The sequence below is a fragment of the Pan troglodytes genome, chromosome 18 (assembly GCF_028858775.2).
Source record: "Pan troglodytes isolate AG18354 chromosome 18, NHGRI_mPanTro3-v2.0_pri, whole genome shotgun sequence".
Lineage (NCBI taxonomy): Eukaryota > Metazoa > Chordata > Mammalia > Primates > Hominidae > Pan > Pan troglodytes.
Genome location: NC_072416.2, coordinates 4,730,790 through 4,750,841, shown reverse-complemented (window position 1 = coordinate 4,750,841; position 20,052 = coordinate 4,730,790). Strand labels below are relative to the sequence as shown.

General features: G+C 59.7%; 2 protein-coding genes across 9 annotated transcripts in view; both read left to right on the top strand.

Moving 5' to 3' along the window:
* The first annotated feature begins 1,393 nt into the window (after positions 1-1,393).
* LOC112205917 (polycystin-1-like) lies at positions 1,394-19,991 on the top strand. 8 transcript variants are annotated; one of them, XM_054668719.2, is made up of 9 exons: positions 1,394-13,100; positions 13,225-13,420; positions 14,914-15,084; positions 15,171-15,314; positions 15,409-15,604; positions 15,696-15,822; positions 17,483-17,599; positions 17,690-17,739; positions 17,964-19,708. In XM_054668719.2, exons 1-9 carry the CDS (start codon positions 12,966-12,968, stop codon positions 18,238-18,240), a joined length of 1,413 nt encoding a protein of 470 aa, XP_054524694.1. In that variant the 5' UTR covers positions 1,394-12,965; the 3' UTR covers positions 18,241-19,708. The 8 variants fall into 8 exon arrangements, with proteins under 8 accessions (XP_054524694.1, XP_054524693.1, XP_054524703.1 ...); XM_054668718.2 differs by having other exon boundaries at positions 17,687-17,739; XM_054668728.1 differs by lacking the exons at positions 15,696-15,822; positions 17,964-19,708 and adding an exon at positions 19,906-19,991 and having other exon boundaries at positions 1,397-13,100.
* The window catches only part of LOC107973199 (nuclear pore complex-interacting protein family member A9), a 14,661-nt gene continuing 14,389 nt past the window's right edge, over positions 19,781-20,052 (top strand). Inside the window, 1 exon segment of the mRNA XM_054668733.2 lies at positions 19,781-19,846. Coding sequence (XP_054524708.1) covers positions 19,784-19,846 — 63 coding nt within the window. The 5' untranslated portion in view covers positions 19,781-19,783.

Genomic DNA, 20,052 nt, shown 5'->3' with positions numbered 1-20,052 from the left:
GGACTACAAGCGTGAGCCAGTTTGGCTAATTTTGGCTAATTTTTGTAGAAACGGGGTCTCGCCATGTTGGCCAGGCTGTTCTCCAACTCCTGGGCTCAAGGGATCCACCTTCCTCCCCCTCTCAAAGTTCTGGGATTACCGGAGTGAGCCACTGTGCCCGCTGGCAAATTTCTTAAACTGTCTGTGCCTCAGTGACCTCATTTAATAAAGGGAATAATTGTAGCACGCTTTTTCTAGAGCTGTGAAGATTCAATGGAATAAATAAGGCAATAAATGAATGGATGGGGAATGAAGGATGTGGGTTTCCTCCCTCTTGTCTTTCAATAAGCTCTCACCATCAACCTCCCATTGCCTGTTCTCTTTCTTCCCCCTCTCCCTCTGTCTCTCTCTTAGCCAGGAAACCTGGGGTAGGGAGGCTTGGAGCCAGCGGGTGCGTCGGGAGGCTGCGGGTACTGACTGGGGACGCGCACGGAGATTGCGGGAGATGGATCCAAGCCGCGGGAGAAAGATCCAAGCCGCGGGAGAAGGATCAGGGTGGAGCCTGTGGCTGCTGCAGGAGGAGGAACCCGCCGCCTGGCCCACACCACAGGAGAAGGGCGGAGCCAGATGGCACCCGGCCCACCGCTTCCCGCCCACGCACTTTAGCCTGCAGCGGGGCGGAGCGTGAAAAATAACTCGTGCGCCTCGGCCGACTCTGCAGTGCGACGGGCAGAGCTTCCAGACGCTCCGCCCCACGTCGCATGCGCCCCGGGAACGCGTGGGGCGGAGCTTCCGGAGGCCCCGCCCTGCTGCCGACCCTGTGGAGCGAAGGGTGAAGCCTCCGGATGCCAGTCACTCATCGCTGGCCCGGTCGCGCTGTGGCGAAGGGGGCGGAGCCTGCACCCGCCCCGCCCCCCCTCGCCCGGCCCGCCCCGCGCCGCGCGGGGAGGAGGAGGAGCCGCCGCGGCGGGGTCCGCACTGCAGCGTCAGCGTCCGAGCGGGCGGCCGAGCTCCCGGCGCGGCCTGGCCCCGACCCCCGAGCGGGCGTCGCTCAGCAGCAGGTCGCGGCCGCAGCCCCATGCAGCCCCGCGCCCGCCATGCCGTCCGCGGGCCCCGCCTGAGGCGGCCTCCGCGCGCGGGCGGGCCTGGGGACGGCGGGGCCATGCGCGCGCTGCCCTAACGATGCCGCCCGCCGCGCCCGCCCGCCTGGCGCTGGCCCTGGGCCTGGGCCTGTGACTCGGGGCGCTGGCGGGGGGCCCTGGGCGCGGCTGCGGGCCCTGCGAGCCCCCCTGCCTCTGCGGCCCAGCGCCCGGCGCCGCCTGCCGCGTCAACTGCTCGGGCCGCGGGCTGCGGACGCTCGGTCCCGCGCTGCGCATCCCCGCGGACGCCACAGCGCTGTGAGTAGCGGGCCCAGCGGCATCCGGGAGAGGCCGCGGGACGGGCGGGCGTGGGCGCGTTCCCTGGCCCGGGACGGGAAGCAGGACGCGGGCCAGGACGCTCCCAGGGCGAGGCTCCGGCGCGGCACGGCGGCCCTGCTAAATAAGGAACGCCTGGAGCCGCGGTTGGCACGGCCCCGGGGAGCCGAAAAACCCCGGGTCTGGAGACAGACGTCCCACCCGGGGGCTCTGCAGACGCCAGCGGGGGCGGGGCGCGGAGGCCGCGCTCAGCTGGGAGGACAAACAGTCGCTAATTGGAGAGGAATTGGGATGCGGCCTGGGGCTGCGGGGTACCCGGAGAGGTGGGGATGGCTGTAGGGGGCGGCAGGGAAGAGTTCCAGGAGGTGTCTGGACAAGGATTTGATGGATGTGCAAGAATTGGGCTGATGCTTAGGAAGGGGCGATGAGGTGGGTCCAGAAGAAGGGGGGTGAACGGTGTGAGCAAAGACCGTGAGGCTGGAGGCTGGCCACGGGAGGTGTGAGGGGTAGGGGCAGGGTGGGAGGTGGGCTCGCGGGTGGGCTGGGGTCATGAAGGGCCTCAGGCGCTCTGCTATTGGGTTCCAAGGCTATCCTGAGAACAGGGGTGAGGGGGGATTGCCGTGGGGGGTTAAAGCCTTGTCATGTTCGCTTTCGGGAGGTAAAAACAGCAGGTGGCCTTTATGGAGACGCTGCCCAGAGCCAGGTCTGTGCTAGGCTCCTGTTGGGGGTCGTCATGCGGAATCTTGACTCTGACCATCCAGGGCATAGGGACCGTGGAGATTTGTATTTCACAGATGAGGAAACAGGTTTGGAGAGGTGACACGACCTGTCCCAGGCATCACAGCCGGGATGTGCATAGCAGGGGTTTGGAACTATGAGGTGCCCAGGACCCAGGGTTGGATTGAAAAGGGCGCAGGGGACTAAGATAAGCAGACAGTTGTCCCCAGCGCTGGGGAGAGTCTTGGGACCAGTCTGATGCCTTGTATTTCCCAGGCTCCAGGCTCCTCGCCGGGACAGTGTCTCCTTGGGTGCGTGCTGGATCCCTGGGGGACGTGGCACATCCCCAGGCTTGCTAAACATTGGGTGGGTTCTGGCATTTGGTTTTGTAACGTTTCTGGGTCACTCCCGCCTGTGGCCACCCTTCCTTAGGGGAGCCTTGTGTCCTTGGGGCTTTGCTGGGTGGTCTCGAGGGTGGGAGAAGAATGGGTTCTCCTGGACCAATGGAGCCCGTGCCCCTCGGGGCCACATTGCTCCTGCGCTCCCTGACTGCGGACGCGTGTGTCTCGCGGCTGTCTCTGTGGAGATGGCCTCCTCCTGCCTGGCAGCAGCGCCCACAGAATTGCATCAGACCTACCCCACCCATTGTTTCTGATGCTGTAGCTGAGGGCTCCTCTGTCTGCCAGGCCGGTCACTGGGGACTCTGTCCAGGTCCTGGTGGTTCCTGCTTCCCAGCACCTGATGGTGTCCATGAGAGCAGCCCCTCAGGAGCTGTCCAGGAGAGAAGGGCGCTGGTGGCTGCTGAGCGGAGAGCAAGGCCCGTGTTCTCCAGGCCCTTGGCACAGCAGTGGAGCCCCCGCCCCTGCCTTGTGTTATCCTCTTAGGCTCTGGTCCTGGGGTTTGGAGGAGGGGGACCCTGGGAGTTGGTGGCCTGTCCCAGCCTGAGCTGGCAAGATTCCGAATGCCAGGCCCCTCAAGTGTGCAACAGGGCACAGGGTGACCTCATGTGGGCAGGTGGGTGCTGTTCTGTACACACCTGGGGCCGCCGCTGGGAGAGTTCTGGAAGGTGGGGTGAGGGGACCCATGGGAAACTAGGGCCTTAGGAAGGATGTTAAGGCCCTGGCTGGCCCCCCAGGCCACCCTCTGTGCTGTGGGGGCAGCCCAGCCATTTTGCTGTCTACCCTGCAAACTCCTCCTCGGGGAGACGGCTGGGTTTTCCCCAGGGAAGAGGGGTCAAGCTGGGAGAGGTGAAGGACACAGATCACAGCTGCTGGCAGGTGTTTAAGGGTCCAGGAGCGTTGCTGTCGGGGTGTCACCAGTAGCCTTCCTGGGGGGCTCACGCAGGTGCCTCTCCACTTGTGGCTCCCTGGCTGCTGAAGCTCAGCAGGGACAGCTGTGTCCAGTTCCAGGTGGAGGACAGCCAGGGCTTCTGAGGCCACAGCCTGCCTTGGGTTAATGATGCTGCCGAGAGGTGGTGGCTTTTGGAAAAGATGGCGTACTGCAAAACGTGCTGCTCTGCGTGGCTCGAAGCTTCGTGGGGAGACGTGGGCAGAGCCGTGGCTGACTCACAGACCCCCCACCCCAGAGCCTGCCCTGCCCTCCCTGCCCCGAGCCTTCTCCCTCCTGACCCATGTATTTTTTTTTTTTTTTTTTGAGACAGAGTTCACTCTTGTTGCCAAGGCTGGAGTGCAATGGCACGATCTCGGCTCATGGCAACCTCCGCCTCCTGGGTTCAAGCGCTTTTCCTGCCTCAGCCTCCCGAGTAGCTGGGATTACAGGCGTGCACCACCATGCCTGGCTAATTTTGTATTTTTAGTAGAGACAGGGTTTCTCCATATTGGTCAGGCTGGTCTTGAACTCCTGACCTCAGATGATCCGCCCACCTCGGCCTCCCACAGTGCTGGGATTACAGGCATGAGCCACCACGCCCAGCCCTGACCCATGTTTTGAACCAAATTCCAGCCACCCTTTTATCTGCAAGCATTTTGGAGGGCATCGCAATACTGCAGACCCACCTAACACAACAGACAATTCCTTCATGCCACCGAAGGCCTGGTGTGTTCACATTTTTGGTTTAATAGTTTGAATTAAGAGCCAAATAAGGTCCACACACTGCAATTAGTTGATGTCTTTTTTTTTTTTTTTTTTGAGACGGAGTCTTGCTCTTGTCTCCAGGCCACAGTGCAGTGGCATGATCTCAGCTCACCGCAACCTCCGACTCCCTGGTTCAAGCGATTCTCCTGCCTCAGCCTCCCGAGTACCTGGTAGCTGGGTTTACAGGCATGCACCACCGTGCCCAGCTAATTTTTGTGTTTTTAGTAGAGACGGGGTTTTACCGTGTTGGCCAGAATGGTCTCGATCTCCTGACCTCGTGATCTGCCCATGTCGGCCTCCCGAAGTGCTGGGATTACAGGTGTGAGTGATGCATTTTATTTATTTATTTATTTATTTATTTTTTATTATTATTTGAGATGGAGTCTCACTCTCTTGCCCAGGCTGGAGTGCAGCCGTGCCATCTCGGCTCACTGCAAGCTCCGCCTCCTGGGTTCACGCCATTCTCCTGCCTCAGCCTCCCGAGTAGTCTGGACTGGTGCCCGCCACCGTGCCCAGCTAATTTTTTGTATTTTTAGTAGAGACGGGGTTTCACCGTGTTAGCCAGGATGGTCTGGATCTCCTGACCTCGTGATCCGCCCGCCTCAGCCTCCCAAAGTGCTGGGATTAGAGGCGTGAGCCACCGCCTGTCTTTTAAGTGTCCGATGATGCCTAGGAGCTTCCCTTCCTCTCTTTTTCCTTGTGCAATTTGTTGAAGAAACTGGCTCCTGCAGCCTGGATTTCTCGCTGTGTCTTGGGGGTGCCACCTCCATGGTGTCACCTCCGTGGTGCTGTGAGTGTGTCCTTCGTGTTTCTTGTAAATTGGTCATTGGAGCCGACATCCCATTGTCCCAGAGGTTGTCCTGGCTGGCACTGACCTAGGTGTAGATGTCATCAGCTCAGGGCCCCCTGCTCTAAAGGCCACTTCTGGTGCTGGTTGCCACTCACCCTGGCTGGGGGTCACCTGGGTCTGCTGCTGTCTCGCAAATGCTGGGGTCCAGGACTGGGCACATCGAGGGACTTGGTAGGTGCTTGGTTCACTGATGTAAAATATAGGAGCACCCGGGGCCTTGCCCTTTCCCACCTGCATCCCTGAATGACAGGAGAGTGTGGGAGAGTGTAGGGGCAGGAGGCGCAGATCCCGGGGCCCCTGCCTGGGATTGGCGTCGGGGAAGACAGGCATTCTGGAGCGACCCCTAGGCCTGATGCCTTAGAGCGCAACTGCCAGAGACACAGCTTCCTTGGGGGGCTGGCCAGGCCACGGAGGGGCCCCTGGCTCCCATTTCTGGTCCCTGGATCCTGAGAGCGAGGACTAGGGATTGTCACCAAGGCCTCCATGAGCCCTCAGCAGAAGGAGGGCCACCCTCGAGGGCTCCGTTATCACTGGAGCCCGCGTTCAACCAACACGCAGATGATTCTCCAAGGACAGAGATGGATGATGGGGAGGGGGCTGGCCTGGAAGGACCCCCAGTGCAGGTGACATTGAAGCCAGGTTTCAAAGCTCCCACAGGGAGCTGCCCAGAGAGAGTCCCCAAGGGGCAAGGTGACTCGGGGGCAGGGGTAGGGCCTCTGTCAGGAGAGCCTAGGAGAGGCCCGTGTCTTCTAGGAAGAGCCCTGGCAGCAGAGCGGAGGCAGTGATGAGGACCTGCATCCTGCATGTCCAGCTGGCCTCATCCGGGGTCCCTGAGCCGGGTCTTACGTCGCTCCCGCACTCGGGCGTTCAGAACGTGCCTGCGTGAGAAACGGTAGTTTCTTTATTAGACACGGATGCAAACTCGCCAAACTTGTGGACAAAAATGTGGACAAGAAGTCACACGCTCAGTCCCGTACGCGATTGCCGGCAGGGGTGGGGGAAGGGATGGGGAGGCTTTGGTTGTGTCTGCAGCAGTTGGGAATGTAGGGCACCCGAGCTCCCACTGCAGAGGCGACTGTGGAGACAGAGAGCACCTGCAGGTCATCCATGCAGTATCGGCTTGCATCCAGATCATACAGGGAACACTATGATTCAACAACAGACAGGGACCCCGTTTAAACATGGACAAGGGGTCACTCACGCCTGGAATCCCAGCAGTTTGGGAGGCCAGGGTGGGTGGATCGCTTGAGCCCAGGAGTTTGACACCAGCCTGGGCAACAGGGTGAGACCCCGGTCTCTAAAAAATAAAAGAACATTGGCCGGGTGTGGTGGTGTGCATCTGTGGTCCCAGCTATTCAGGAGACTGAGGTGTGGGGCATCACTTGAGCCGAGGAGGTCAAGGCTGCAGTGAGCTGTGATCACACCACTGCACTCCAGGCTGGGTCACAGAGCAAGACCCTGTCTCAAAAAAACAAAAAAACAAAAAAACAAAAAAACCCCCACAGGATCTGAACAGAGATTTCTCCAAAGAAGACGCACGGATGGCCAACAGCGTGTGAGAAGATGGTCGGCCTCATTAGTCATGAGGGAAACGGAAATCAAAACCACTGTCCAGCCGGGCGCGGTGCCTCACGCCTGTAATCCCAGCACTTTAGGAGAGCAGATGGCTTGAGGCCAGGAGTTTGAGGCCAGCCTGGGCAACATAGCGAGACCAATAAATAGATATTAGTGGTGGCGCCTGTAGTCCCAGCTAGTTGGGAGGCTGAGGGGGGAGGATTCCCTGAGTCTATGAGGTTGAGACTGCAGTTAGCTGTGATGGTGCCACTGCACTCCAGCCTGGGTGACTAGGAAACGGTCTTTAAAAAAACAAAAAACAAAACAGGGTGGGCGCGGTGGTTCACGCCTGTAATCTCAGCACTTTGGGAGGCCAAGGTGGGCGGATCACAAGGTCAGGAGTTTGTGACCAGCCTGACCAACATGGTGAAACCCCGTTCTACTAAAAATACAAAAATTAGCGAGGTGTGGTGGTGGGCGCCTGTAATCCCAGCTAATTAGGAGGCTGAGGCAGGAGAATCACTTGAACCCAGGAGGCGGAGGTTGCAGTGAGCCAATATCACACCACTGCACTCTAGCCTGGTCAACAGAGCGAGACTCTGTCTCAAAAAAAAAAAAAATTGCTGAGCATGGTGGCGCATGCCTGTAGTCTCAGCTACTTTGGGGGCTGAGGCAGGAGAATCGCTTGAACCTGGGAGGCAGAGGTTGCAGTGAGGCAAGATTGCACCATTGCACTCCAGCCTGGGAGACAGAGTGAAACTCTGTCTCAAAAAGAAAAGGTCTAGGAAGAGTCCGCACGCTCTCCCGGCCGTGGCCATGCCGGGCCCCGCGCTGAGCTCTCCGTGTTCTTGTCTCTCCATACCTCATCACGGCACTGCAGGGTTGCAGCCACTCCTGGTCTCATTTTACAGACCAGGAAATTGAGGCTCTGAGAAGCCGTGGTGGAGATGATTTCATCAGCATGCTCTGGGGCAGACCCCTGGAGCCGCACAGGGTGCCTGGGGCCCACACTAGTGCCCTGGTTTATAGACAGAGGTGGCAGTGGCGCTTCCGAGTCGGGCTGGGATGTGCTTGCACTCCCCGAGGGGCTGAGGGGCCGAGGGGCCCTGCTCCCAGGTGCAGCTGCTTGGGTGCTGCCAGCCCCTCCCACCTCTCCCTCCCTGGCTCATCCCTGCTGTGTCCCTTCCCTCTAGTTTCCTGTTCAGTTTCAGGAAGGAGGCTGGGAACCCAGATGTAGGGAATTTGCACCCTGGAGTCAGACCTGGGTTCACGTCCCAGCGCCTCCACTTCTGGTGTGACCTTGGTCCCGTCTCTCAGCCTCAGTTTCCTCACCTGTAAAGTGGGCTCCATGATTAGATGCACCCTGCAGGGCAGTGTAGCAGTGACCTGGCTCAGCCACTGGCAGCCCCAACAATCAACTTGTTAAAGTAGCTCTGTCGGTTCCCTCAGGGGTTCCAGGGGCGCATTCCCCTGTCCTCCATGCACTGTGAGACCTGCCCTGCCACAGAGCAGAGTGTAACAGCCTGAGGGTGAGAGCCAGGCACTGTGCCTGTGCTTAGACCGGACACTGGACGACGGGAGCCAGTGCAGCCTGGGCGGGTGGACTCCTATGGACCCCTCAGCACCCAACCTCGGTGCCTTCAGCGCAGGCCCGAGTGGCTGTGGGGGCTCACAAGACCCGGCCCACTCCTGCTTGTGCCTACATCTGGGTGTTTGCCCATTGGTGCCTTTTGACGCGTTCTGGTGTGTGTGAGACATGCGGGGCTGGGAAGTGTTGGCAGAGCCGCGAGTACCGTCCTCACTCCTTTTGTTCTTTTGACGTAAGCTGGCGAGTGGCGCTGCCTGAGTTCCGCTCAGTGCCCGCCCTGACGTGCGGACCCTGCTGCATCCTTGCTGTTAGGTGGTGGCGGTGTGCGCTGTCGCTGGTGGGCACCGAGAGCCTTTGGGAGCTTTGGGGAGGTTGTGCCAAGCTTGAGCCTCGACGTCCCCCTTCCCGGCTTTCTGTTGGCTCTTCTGAGGCCAGGGCATCTCTGTGAGGGCCTCCTGCTGGAGCCATCTCTGTGGATCTCCTCTGCCATCCTGGCCCACGTGTGGGTGATGCGCTGGCCACCATCTGGTGACAGTGGCCGGGCACCGCTGCCAAATGTGGGTCCCGCATCTGCAAGCCCCTCCCTGGGTCCCCTAGGGTATGGGGTGGTTCTGCCACTGCCCTCGCTCCCCCACCTTGGGGTGCCTCTCCCCCTGCTCGTGGGGGAGACCCTGCCTGGGATCTGCTTTCCAGCGAGGAACATACTTTGGAGGGAGACACACGTGTTCTTTTCCGGAGCTCTGCAGTGGCCACGGCAGCCCAGCCCGCCAAGCACCCTGGAATGAAAACATCCCGCTGCCGTCTGGGCCTGGCCTGCACTCTGCTGCCTGCGCTCCAGCTGGCTGAGGCCGGGCACGTCTGCGGGCACAGCGGCGGGGGCGCCACAGTCTCCCTGCAGAGTGAGCGCAGCTGGAAAATGCAGCTCACGCCCTTTCCCAGAACACCTCGCTCTTCATGGCTTGGCAGCTGTCCTCGCCTAGGGGCCGGGGTGCCCAGGCACTGGTGGCAGGAGAAGGGCTACATCTGGGGCTGAGGCGGGCTGGGTCCTTTTCTCCCTGCAGCTCCCGAGGCCCAGCCCTGGCCCAGCCTGGCGTTCCTGACCTTAGGAGCGCCATGATCTGAAGACAGGCTGGCTTCTGTGAGGCCACCTCGGAAAGGGCTTTGTGCCCAGGCAGAGGCGGAAGCCAGCTCTTCCTTCTGGTTGAGGCAGGAATGAGGCCAGCGCTGGGGCAAGCCCATGCCCAGGGAACGTCACAGCTGTGGGAGTACAGGGGCTCCGGGTTCTGAGCCCGTCCACTGTGCATCGTGGCCCTGGCCTCAGGATGGCTCATGCCATCATTGGCTGTGCCCACAGCCGAGTGGGTGATGGGATTCCGGCTGCCCCGCTGGATCTGTGCTGCTGCCCTCTCCAGGGCACTGCTGTGCCCGCACAGCCGGGCGCAGATGGCCAGTTTGCTTGCCCCCCCCCCCTTCCTAACTTGGCTTCCTCCATTGACACACTGGACCCTGCTGGCTGCCCGGGGAGGTGTTTGGGGGATGGTGTTGGGGGAGGAGGAGGGCCCCTTGAGCCTCAGTGTGCCCATGAGGAGCATAGGGCCAGTGCAGCACCTGCCCACACAGGCTGTGAAGGGTGGGAGTGGAGAGGGATGCAAGGGGGTCGCAACGCCTGGCTCCATGTCAGCTGCGTGCAGGGGCACCAGGAGCCGGCCCTCATTCTCCCCTTGAACTGGAAGGGTGGCCCCGACCCCAGCGGCAGGTGGCATACGTATGAAGCGCTCTCCTTCCTACACCCCACAGGTGGGCTCGTCTCCAAACGGCCCTTTTTGAGCTGGCTGTGTTTTCCATCAGTGTAGGCAAGGACCTTGCAGACTCCCCTTTCTCGTCTCCCTCGTTCAGCCTCCGAGGCCGGAGTCTCCATCCCTGTGCCTGCCTGTGGGTCCCGGGAGGACCCGAGGCTGCCCATGTCACCCCCGGCGTCTCATGCTGGGGACAGTTCAGCCGTGGGAGGGATCTGTAAGGACAGAATGCCGCTGAGCCTGGGGCTCCCTGGCTAGTCTCACACCCCGTGTCTGGGACCCAGAGACCCTCGTGCAGGGCTCTGTTGCCTGGGGCCTGGCAGCCTCGTCCTCTATCAGAGGCTGCAACCCCCACCCCTCGTGGGGCCAGGGTTGTGGCCGGCCTCCCTGGCCCTCCCCATGGAAGTGGTAGGCGGAGCCAGCAGCCGTCTGCCCAGCCCGGGGCTGCACTGTTTTTTTTCAAGTGAGCACCGTCCCAAACTGCAGCCCGTTAATTTAAACAGGATCATTTCCGGCCCTGGAAGCCGCCTCACTCTCCTTAAATGGAAAGGAGCACAGCACAGAGGGAAACAGATGAGGTCATGGCTCGGCTGGCCCAGCGAGGAAGGGGCCGCAGTGGGGGTGGCACTGCCGCCTGTCCCCTGTCCTCTCCAGCGCCCACACTGCAGCCCATTTCCTCACCCTGGGCCTGCTCTCGGGAGGGACGGGCCTGGGGGTCCTCTTGCTGGGCGGAGGGGAACCGGCTCCTCCAGGAGAGGACGGGGCCTGGCAGGGGGCATGGGGCCTCCCTGGGTCTGGCGTCCTGTCCAGCCCCTGCCGAGGGAGGAGCGGTTACATAAGCTCCGCAGGCGGCCCCTCCGAGCCGGTCCCCCCAGCCCAGTTTCCAGTAAGGCGGCCAGCGCAGGTGGGGGTGCCGGGCCTGGCGCACGCCCGCCGCTGACCACATGCGTCTGGAATGTGCAGATGTTTCTTTGGGAGCTCCGTCCGGCCCCCAGACCCCACTCAGCATCTGGTCTGGGGAGTGGGCGCCTGGGGCACTCAGCTCTGAGTGTGAGGCTCTGAGGCAGGTCTGGTTTGTCTGGGGCCATTCCCTCTGCTGTGGATTGGGAGGGCCCCGGGAGCTGCCCCACACCCAGGGAAGTTCTCCTCAGTCCCACTGTTGCACGCCCCGACCCCGTCTCCCCCGGCCCAGGAGCGCCTGTGGGGCAGAAGGCCCAGCCCCAAGACTTCCCGGCCCTGCCAGCCTCAGGCTTCACCCACCCTCGCGCCAACTGTGGGCAGAGCCCAGGGGGAGGACAGGAGAGCCAGCGCCTGGCTGGGAACACCCCTGAGGGGCCGAGGCTCCAGGGCGAGGGGGCCCGACCTGGGGTTCACACGCCCGGGTGGCAGGCAGACCCGCTGCAGCATGAGACACGTGTCAGCTACCTCGGGCCGGCAGGCTGGCCCTGCTGCCCACAGCCCTGGGACGTGGCCCCACCTGTAACAGGGGTGTGGAGGGGCAGCCTCCAGGCCTGGCCACACCCTCTGCTGTTGCTGCTCCTGCTCCAGGATTGGCAACGGTGCTGGGAAGGGGTGAAGACCCGTACTGTGGCCACACACCTGGGACTTCCTTCTCCACCCAGTGGTGCCCCAGCAGCCGCTAAGGAGCCCGCTGGGTCCCACGCTAGGATGGTCCTAACTCCTCCTGCCTTCCAGATCGGACGCTTGGTGCTGGGGGCCCCTTGTGTCCCGGGGCTGGGGCACCGTCCTGCCCCCCATGGGGGTGTACTCCTCCCGACAAGCTTGGCTTCAGCTTCCCTGGGAGCACATCCTGGCCCTCGGGCACCCATCAGGCTGTCCCTGTGCACCTGGCTCCCACCCTTCCAGCTCATAGCAGGAACTGGGGTGAGGAGTGCGTGGGGCAGCAAGGGCCTGGGACCCCAGAGGACCCTGCACTCTGCTCTGTGCTCTTGCCTGGGCTTAGGGCCGCTCGGTGGTCCTGCTGCCAGATGCCTGGGCCCTGCTGTGTCCCCCATCCTTGCAGGGAACCAGAACGTGGGGGCAGGGCATCAGACAGTGGCGATGATGTCACCTGGCGGGTGCAGAGGAAGCCCGAGGGGCGGGGTGGGGGGGCTGGCGCGAGGCTGCCTGGCTAGGCCTTGGCGTTCCCCCAGAACGGCGATGGCAAAAGCAGATGGAGACGTGGAAAAGTACGGGAGCAAGCGGGGCGAGGACTCCACGGGGACCCCTGTGCTGGTCCCTGTCCCTGAAGCCCACACCTGAGTCCTGCCCAGGGCAGATGCTTCCACACCCAGGGGGCACCTGAGTCCTACCCAGGGCAGACGCTTCCACACCCTGGGGGCTGGGGGACTGCACCTGGCTCCTGTCTGGGCCCCAGCTTCATTCCACTGCCCTGGGCCCTGGGAGCTCGGCCGAGCGGGGTCCCCAAGACCTTGCTGCATTTCTGGGCCTTGGGCTGGGGTGAGGGCCGGGAGAAGGAGCCAGCCTGGAGCCTGGCACGCAGGGAGTGCATGGCCAGAACCGGTGACAGGCGGGGCTGCCTGCTGGCGTGGAAGAAGTGTCCATGGCACCCACAGGCCTGGTTCACAGTGGGATGGGCGGGGAGCGGGGGGGCTCTGGGGTCCTCGGCTGACCTGCCCCCACCCCTGCCCTGGCTTGTCAGCTCCCAGCAGCAGCCACTCTTGATGGATTTTCCAGAAAATGAGGTGTGGCCAAACATCTTCAGGCTTTTCCTTCTTTCCTTTCTCCCGTGGCCTGGGTGGGAGCTGCTCCCCATGCCTGGGGGCAGGTGCGAGAGCCTGTGCCCCTCCCCGGGGCAGTTTCACAGCTGTGTCCCTTCCAGGGGGCCTGCCTGTGTTCACCGTGGCCTCTGCAGCACCTCTCGCCCCTTAGGGCTGCTGCGCCTCAGGTCCCGGTGCCTCATTTCTCCCTAAAGCATTGGTTCTGCTGCCGCTGCAGCCGCTGGAAAGGACATGGTGTGGAGGACAGAGGGGCTGCTGCCCCTGGAGGAGACCTCGCCCCGCCAGGCCGTCTGCCTCACCCGCCACCTCACCGCCTTCGGCGCCAGCCTCTTCATGTCCCCAAGCCATGTCCGCTTTGTCTTTCCGGTGAGTGACCCTGTGCTCCTGGGAGCCTCTGCAGAGTCGAGGAGGGCCTGGGTGGGCTCGGCTCTATCCTGAGAAGGCACAGCTTGCACGTGACCTTCTGGGCCTGGCGGCTGTGTCCTTACAGGAGCCGACAGCGGATGTAAACTACATCGTCATGCTGACATGTGCTGTGTGCCTGGTGACCTACATGGTCATGGCCGCCATCCTGCACAAGCTGGACCAGTTGGATGCCAGCCGAGGCCGCGCCATCCCCTTCTGTGGGCAGCGGGGCCGCTTCAAGTACGAGATCCTCGTCAAGACAGGCTGGGGCCGGGGCTCAGGTGAGGGGCGCAGCGGGGTGGCAGGGCCTCCCCTGCTCTCACTGGCTGTGCTGGTTGCACCCTCTGGGAGTGAGTCTCGTCGCAGGCGTCAGAACAAGGCAGTTTTTGCAGTGCTGTGTGAAGGGCTGGTGTGTTCATCCTGGGAATGACCTCGTGAGCACTCACTGTCGCTGAGGACTAGGACAGCTCCTAGCTGGAAGTAGGTGCCAGTCAGTCAGGGTGGGCAGCCCACGTTCTGCACGGTAGCGTGGCCCCACAAGTGACGTGAGCATCGCTACCACTGTGGGAGACTGTGCATCCACCCGGGATCCTGACTGCATAGCTCGTCTCTCAGACGGAGGCGCCAGCACCCTCCCCGTGGCTGTTTCTTCAATACCTCCATTTTCCTTTCATTGGAATTGCCCTTCTGGCATTCCCTTTTTTTCGTTTTTCTTTTTTTGGAGATGGAGTCTCGCTCTGTTGCCCAGGCTGGAGTGCAATGGCGTGATCTTGGCTCACAGCAACTTCCAGCTCCCGGGTTTAAGCCATTCCCCTTAAGCGATTCTCCTGAGTAGCTGGGAGTACAGGTGCACGCCACCACACCCAGTTAATTTTTCACCATGTCAGCCAGGCAAACTCCTGACCTCAGGTGATCCTCCTGCCTCGGCCTGCCAGAGTGCTGGGATGACAGGTGTGAGCCACCACACCTGGCCGTGTTCCCATTTTTTATCTCCGTGCTGCTTTCATCTTCATTGCCCAGTTCTTTCTTTTGATTACTGACTTTTAAAAACTGTCGGCCAGGCGTGGTGGCTCACACCTGTAATCCGAGCACTTTGGGAGGCCGAGGCAGGCAAATCACGGGGTCAGGAGATCGAGACCATCCTGGCTAACGGTGAAACCCTGTCTCTACTAAAAAATACAAAAAAATTAGCCCGGCGTGGTGGCAGGCGCCTGTAGTCCCAGCTCCTCGGGAGACTGAGGCAGGAGAATGGCGTGAACCCGGGAGGCGGAGCTTGCAGTGAGCTGAGATTGCACCACTGCACTCCAGCCTGGGTGACACAGCAAGACTCCATCTCAAAAAAAAAAAGAAAAAAAATACTGTCACCTGGGTCTGTCACTGGGAGAGGAGGTGACACAGCTTCACGCTTTGCAGTCTGTGCATGAACTCAGGGACGGGTGTGTGGTGCGGGTCACCAGTTGTGGCGTGACTGAGGCGTGGACAGGTGTGCAGTGCGGGTCACTGGTTGTGGTGTGGACTGAGGCGTGTGCAGCCATGTTTGCATGTCACAAGTTACAGTTCTTTCCATGTAACTTAATCATGTCCTTGAGGTCCTACTGTTTATTGGACAAATTGCAGTAACCGCAGCTCCTCGTGTATGGCAGAGCCGTGCAAAGCCGGGACTGCCTGTGTGGCTCCTTGAGTGCGTGGAGGCCAAAGCTGAGATGACTTGCCTGGGATGCCACACGTGTTGGGCAGCAGACCGAGCCTCCCACTCCTCCCTCTTGCCCCCCAGGTACCACGGCCCACGTGGGCATCATGCTGTATGGGGTGGACAGCCGGAGCGGCCACCGGCACCTGGACGGCGACAGAGCCTTCCACCGCAACAGCCTGGACATCTTCCGGATCGCCACCCCGCACAGCCTGGGTAACGTGTGGAAGATCCGAGTGTGGCACGACAACAAAGGTCTGTGCGGACCCTGCCAAGCTCTGCCCCTCTGCCCCCGCATTGGGGCGCCCTGCGAGCCTGACCTCCCTCCCGCGCCTCTGCAGGGCTCAGCCCTGCCTGGTTCCTGCAGCACATCATCGTCAGGGACCTGCAGACGGCACGCAGCGCCTTCTTCCTGGTCAATGACTGGCTTTCGGTGGAGACGGAGGCCAATGGGGGCCTGGTGGAGAAGGAGGTGCTGGCTGCGAGTAAGGCCTCGTTCCATGTTCCCACTCCGTGGGAGGTTGGGCAGGGTGGTCCTGCCCCGTGGCCTCCTGCAGTGCGGCCCTCCCTGCCTTCTAGGCGACGCAGCCCTGTTGCGCTTCCGGCGCCTGCTGGTGGCTGAGCTGCAGCGCGGCTTCTTTGACAAGCACATCTGGCTCTCCATACGGGACCGGCCGCCTCGTAGCCATTTCACTCACATCCAGAGGGCCACCTGCTGCGTTCTCCTGGGCGCCAACGCCGTGTGGTACGGGGCTGTTGGCGACTCTGCCTACAGGTGGGTGCCGTAGGGGTCGGGACAGCCTCTTCCTGCCCAGCCCTTCCTGCCCCTCAGCCTCCTCTCCTGTGGCCTCCTCTCCTCCACACAGCACGGGGCGTGTGTCCAGGCTGAGCCCGCTGAGCGTCGACACAGTCGCTGTTGGCCTGGTGTCCAGCGTGGTTGTCTATCGCGTCTACCTGGCCATCCTCTTTCTCTTCCGGATGTCCCGGAGCAAGGTGGGCTGGGGCTGGGGACCCGGGAGTACTGGGAATGGAGCCTGGGCCTCGGCACCATGCCCAGGGCCACTTTCCAGTGCTGCAGCCGGAGGGAAAGGCATCCACCAAAGGCTGCTCGGGAAGGGTCAACACACTTGAGCAGCCTTAGCTAGACCAGGGAGAAAGAGAGAAGACTCAGAAGCCAGAATCGTGAAAGAACGAGGGCACTTTGCTAAGCAGACGCCACGGACAACTGCACAGCAGCACGCCAGATAACTCAGAAGAAGCAAGCACGCGGCTGTGCATGCTTCCGAAATGCACTCCAGAAGAAAATCTCAGTACATCTATAGCAAGTGAAGAGGCCGAGTTAGTCCCTTAGAAACCTCCCAGTGGCCGGGCCGGGTGTGGTGGCTCACGCCTGTAATCCCAACACTTCAGGAGGCCGAGGTGGGCGGATCTGAGTCCAGGAGTTTGAGACCAGCCTGGGCAACATAGCAAGACCCCATCTATATAAAATATTAAAAAGGGCCAGGTGCGGTGGCTCACGCCTGTAATCCCAGCACTTTGGGAGGCCGAGGCGGGCAGATCACTTGAGGTCAGGAGTTCGAGACCAGCCTGGCCAACACAATGAAACCCCGTCTCTACTACAAATACAAAAACTTAGCTGGGCATGGTGGCGGGCACCTGTAGTCCCAGCTACTCGAGAGGCTGAGGCAGGAGAATGGCATGAACCCAGGAGGCGGAGCTTGCAGTGAGCCGAGATTGCGCCACTGCCCTCCATCCTGGGCAACGGAGCAAGACTCCGTCTCCAAAAAAAAAAAAAAAAAAAATCCCACAAAGAAAAGCCCAGGCTCAGAGCCTTCAAGATAGAATTTTTCTAAGCAGTTAAGGAAGAATTAACACCAATCCTTCACAGCCTCTTTCCAAGAATACAGCAGGTGGGAATTCTTCCCATTCATACGGAAACGGTAGGCCGCACCCTTTAGGAATACACACGTGGGGTCCTCAAGAGGTTACATGCAAACTAACCCCAGCAGCACACAGAGAAGGCGCATAAGCCGCTACCAGGAGGGGTTGCTCCCGATTCCGTGGCAGGAACCAGAGGCCACATGTGGCTGCTCGTATTTAAGTTAATTAAAATGGAACGATGGCCGGGCGCGGTGGCTCACACCTGTAATCCCAGCACTTTGGGAGGCCGAGGCGGGCAGATAACTTGAGGTCAGGAGTTCCAAGACCAGCCTGGCCAACACAGTGAAACCCCGTCTCTACTAAAAATACAAAAAATTAGCTGGGCATCGTGGCAGGCACCTGTAATCCCAGCTACTCAGGAGGCTGAGCCAGGACAATCGCCTGAACGCGGGAGGTGGAGGTTGCAGTGAGCTGAGATTGAGCCAGTGCACTCCAGCCTGGGTGACAGAGCGAGACTCCATCTAAAAAAAAAAAAAAAAATGATATTTAAAACTCTGTTCCTTAGCTGCACCAGTCTGCTGTCAAGTGTTCAGTGGCACACGTCGCGAGCGGCTGCCATCACGGACGGTGCAGATGTCCCATATATCCAGCATTGTAGAACATTCTGTCAGATGGCACCGGGCTCTGTCCTGTCTGCTGAGGAGGTGGCTTCTCATCCCTGTCCTGAGCAGGTCTGAGCTGCCGCCCGCTGACCACTGCCCTCGTCGTGCAGGTGGCTGGGAGCCCGAACCCCACACCTGCCGGGCAGCAGGTGCTGGACATCGACAGCTGCCTGGACTCGTCCGTGCTGGACAGCTCCTTCCTCACGTTCTCAGGCCTCCACGCTGAGGTGAGGGCTCTACTGGGGGTCCTGGGCTGGGCTGGGGGTCCTGCCGCCTTGGCGCAGCTTGGACTCAAGACACTGTGCACCTCTTAGCAGGCCTTTGCTGGACAGATGAAGAGCGACTTGTTTCTGGATGATTCTAAGAGGTGGGTTCCCTAGAGAAACCTCGAGCCCTGGTGCAGGTCACTGTGTCTGGGGTGCTGGGGGTGTGCGGGCTGCGTGTCCTTGCTAGGTGTCTGTGGCTGCATGTGGTCACACCACCTGGGAGCAGGTTTGCTCGGAAGCCCGGGGTGTCCGTGCGTGACTGGACGGGGGTGGGGTGTGTGTGTGACACATCCCCTGGTACCTTGCTGACCCGCGCCACCTGCAGTCTGGTGTGCTGGCCCTCCAGCGAGGGAACGCCCAGTTGGCCGGACCTGCTCAGTGACCCGTCCGTTGTGGGTAGCAATCTGCGGCACAACCCCCACTTACTGGGTCTCTCCTTTTACAACCAACACAACCGAAATCTAGGGCTTTTTTTTTTTTTTTTTTTTGAGACAGAATCTCATTCCATTCTGTCACCCAGGCTGGAGTGCAATGGTACGATCTCGGCTCACTGCAACCTCCGCTTCCGGGGTTCAAGCAATTGTCCTGCCTCAGCCTCCTGAGTAGCTGGGATTACAGGCATGTGCCACCATGCCTGGCTAATTTTTGTATTTTTAGTAGAGACGGGGTTTCACCATGTTGGTCAGGCTGGTCTCGAACTCCTAACCTCGTGATCCGCCTGCCTCAGCCTCCCAAAGTGCTGGGATTACAGGCATGAGCCACCATGCCCAGCCAAATCTAGGGCTGGAACATGGCTGCAGCATATAAATAGAATTGAATTCCATAGTTTTGTTAACCCTGTTATTTGTTTGTTTGTAGTTGTTGCTGTTTTTGAGACAGAGTCTCGCCCTGTCGCCTAGGCTGGAGTGCAGTGGTGCAATCTCGGCTCACGGCAGACTCTGCCTCCCGGGTTCAAACTATTCTCCTGCCTCAGCCTCCCAAGTAGGTGGGACTACAGGCGCCCACCACCACACCCGGCTAATTTTTGTATTTTATTAGAGACAGGGTTTCACCATATTGGCCAGGCTGGTCTGGAACTCCTGACCTTGTGATCCGCCCACCTCAGCCTCCCAAAGTGCTGGGATTACAGGCGTGAGCCACCACACCCAGCCCCTGGTTTGTTTTTGTTTTGCTTGTTTCTTAGGGTTGTTTTTCTATTTATGGTAAAGGCATTGGCTTTCCATTTGTAGCATCACTAGAATATTTCCTGTTAACAATTACCTTATGTCATAGTAAATGGTAAAGGGATTTAAAGCAGTGGTTTTCAGCTGCCAGAGGCCTGAGTGAGTTTGGGCACACTCTGTGTGATCGGGCAGAAGGCCTGTGGGAAGTTTAGCTGAGGACAGGGCCAGGAAAGGTGATGGACAGTGGGGGTCTGTCCTGGTCACCAGGCCCCTGGGTCCTGCCCACCTGCTTGGAGCTCCCCACCCATCACACATGATGCTGCCAAGCCCTCTGGGTATTGTGGGCAAATACCTTAGGAGAGAAGCTGATGAACTTTGTTTCTTGAAATGCACAGATTCCTTGGACATCCCTGAGAGATCAATCATGAAAGTCAACTTGGTTTTCTCCCCCTCATTTGGGTTCAGAATTTAAAGTCCACACACACAGGCAGTAAGATGATATAGATAAGGACATCATCACTCGGTTTCGGATGTTAAAATGTCTAGGTGGGTTAGGGGTGATTTGAGATCACACAACCTTGTGCCACAAAGAGGAATTCCCAGGCCAGAGGGAGACATTTTATTGCCATGTTATGATCTTATCATTGAGTTGAAAGGCAATCTTGTTTCATTTTGGATTCTTTCTTATGTTTATGTCTTATAAGGGCACTTTGAATTTCCAAGCAAATAATAATTTTGAATTAGCTTTTAATCATTGACTTCTAGCACAGTTATATGATCAGAAACATGCTGTGTGATTTGATTGCTCTCAAATATATTGAGATTTGCTGGAACAAAATAAGTCAGGTTAATTTTTGTAAATGTACCATGCATGCTTAAAATGAATGTATCTACATTTGTTCCTGAGATACAGGTTGATGGGCGGATGGCTACATGGATGTGATGGAGATGGTTTACTATCGGGACCTTCCGTATCCTGCTGATGCTTTGTTGCTTAAGATATGAACGGCTGAGCGGAGGCTGTAAAACCTGGCACTCTGCTTGGGTATGAGGTTCTTCCTGCCATCTTGCCATCATTTGTTTTTTATGTTTTGTCGCCAAAAGTGACCTTGAGGAACCCTGGGAGCTCAGGAAGGAAGGAGCGCCCAGAAGCAGGGACAGGGAGCTGGTTGGGGAGGACAAGAAATCAGGTTTGTGAAGGTTCCAGAGAGGACCTGTCCTTGCGAGGAGTGTGGGGGACTGAGATGGGGG

What these genes read in the sequence shown, in the direction of transcription:
- LOC112205917 (XM_054668718.2), top strand. Translation starts at nt 12,966, where the DNA reads ATGGTGTGGAGGACAGAGGGGCTGCTGCCCCTGGAGGAGACCTCGCCC. An exon ending in AGGCTGGGGCCGGGGCTCAG is followed by an intron (nt 13,421 to 14,913) that starts GTGAGGGGCGCA and finishes CTTGCCCCCCAG; the next exon opens with GTACCACGGCCCACGTGGGC. An exon ending in TCCGGATGTCCCGGAGCAAG is followed by an intron (nt 15,823 to 17,482) that starts GTGGGCTGGGGC and finishes CTCGTCGTGCAG; the next exon opens with GTGGCTGGGAGCCCGAACCC.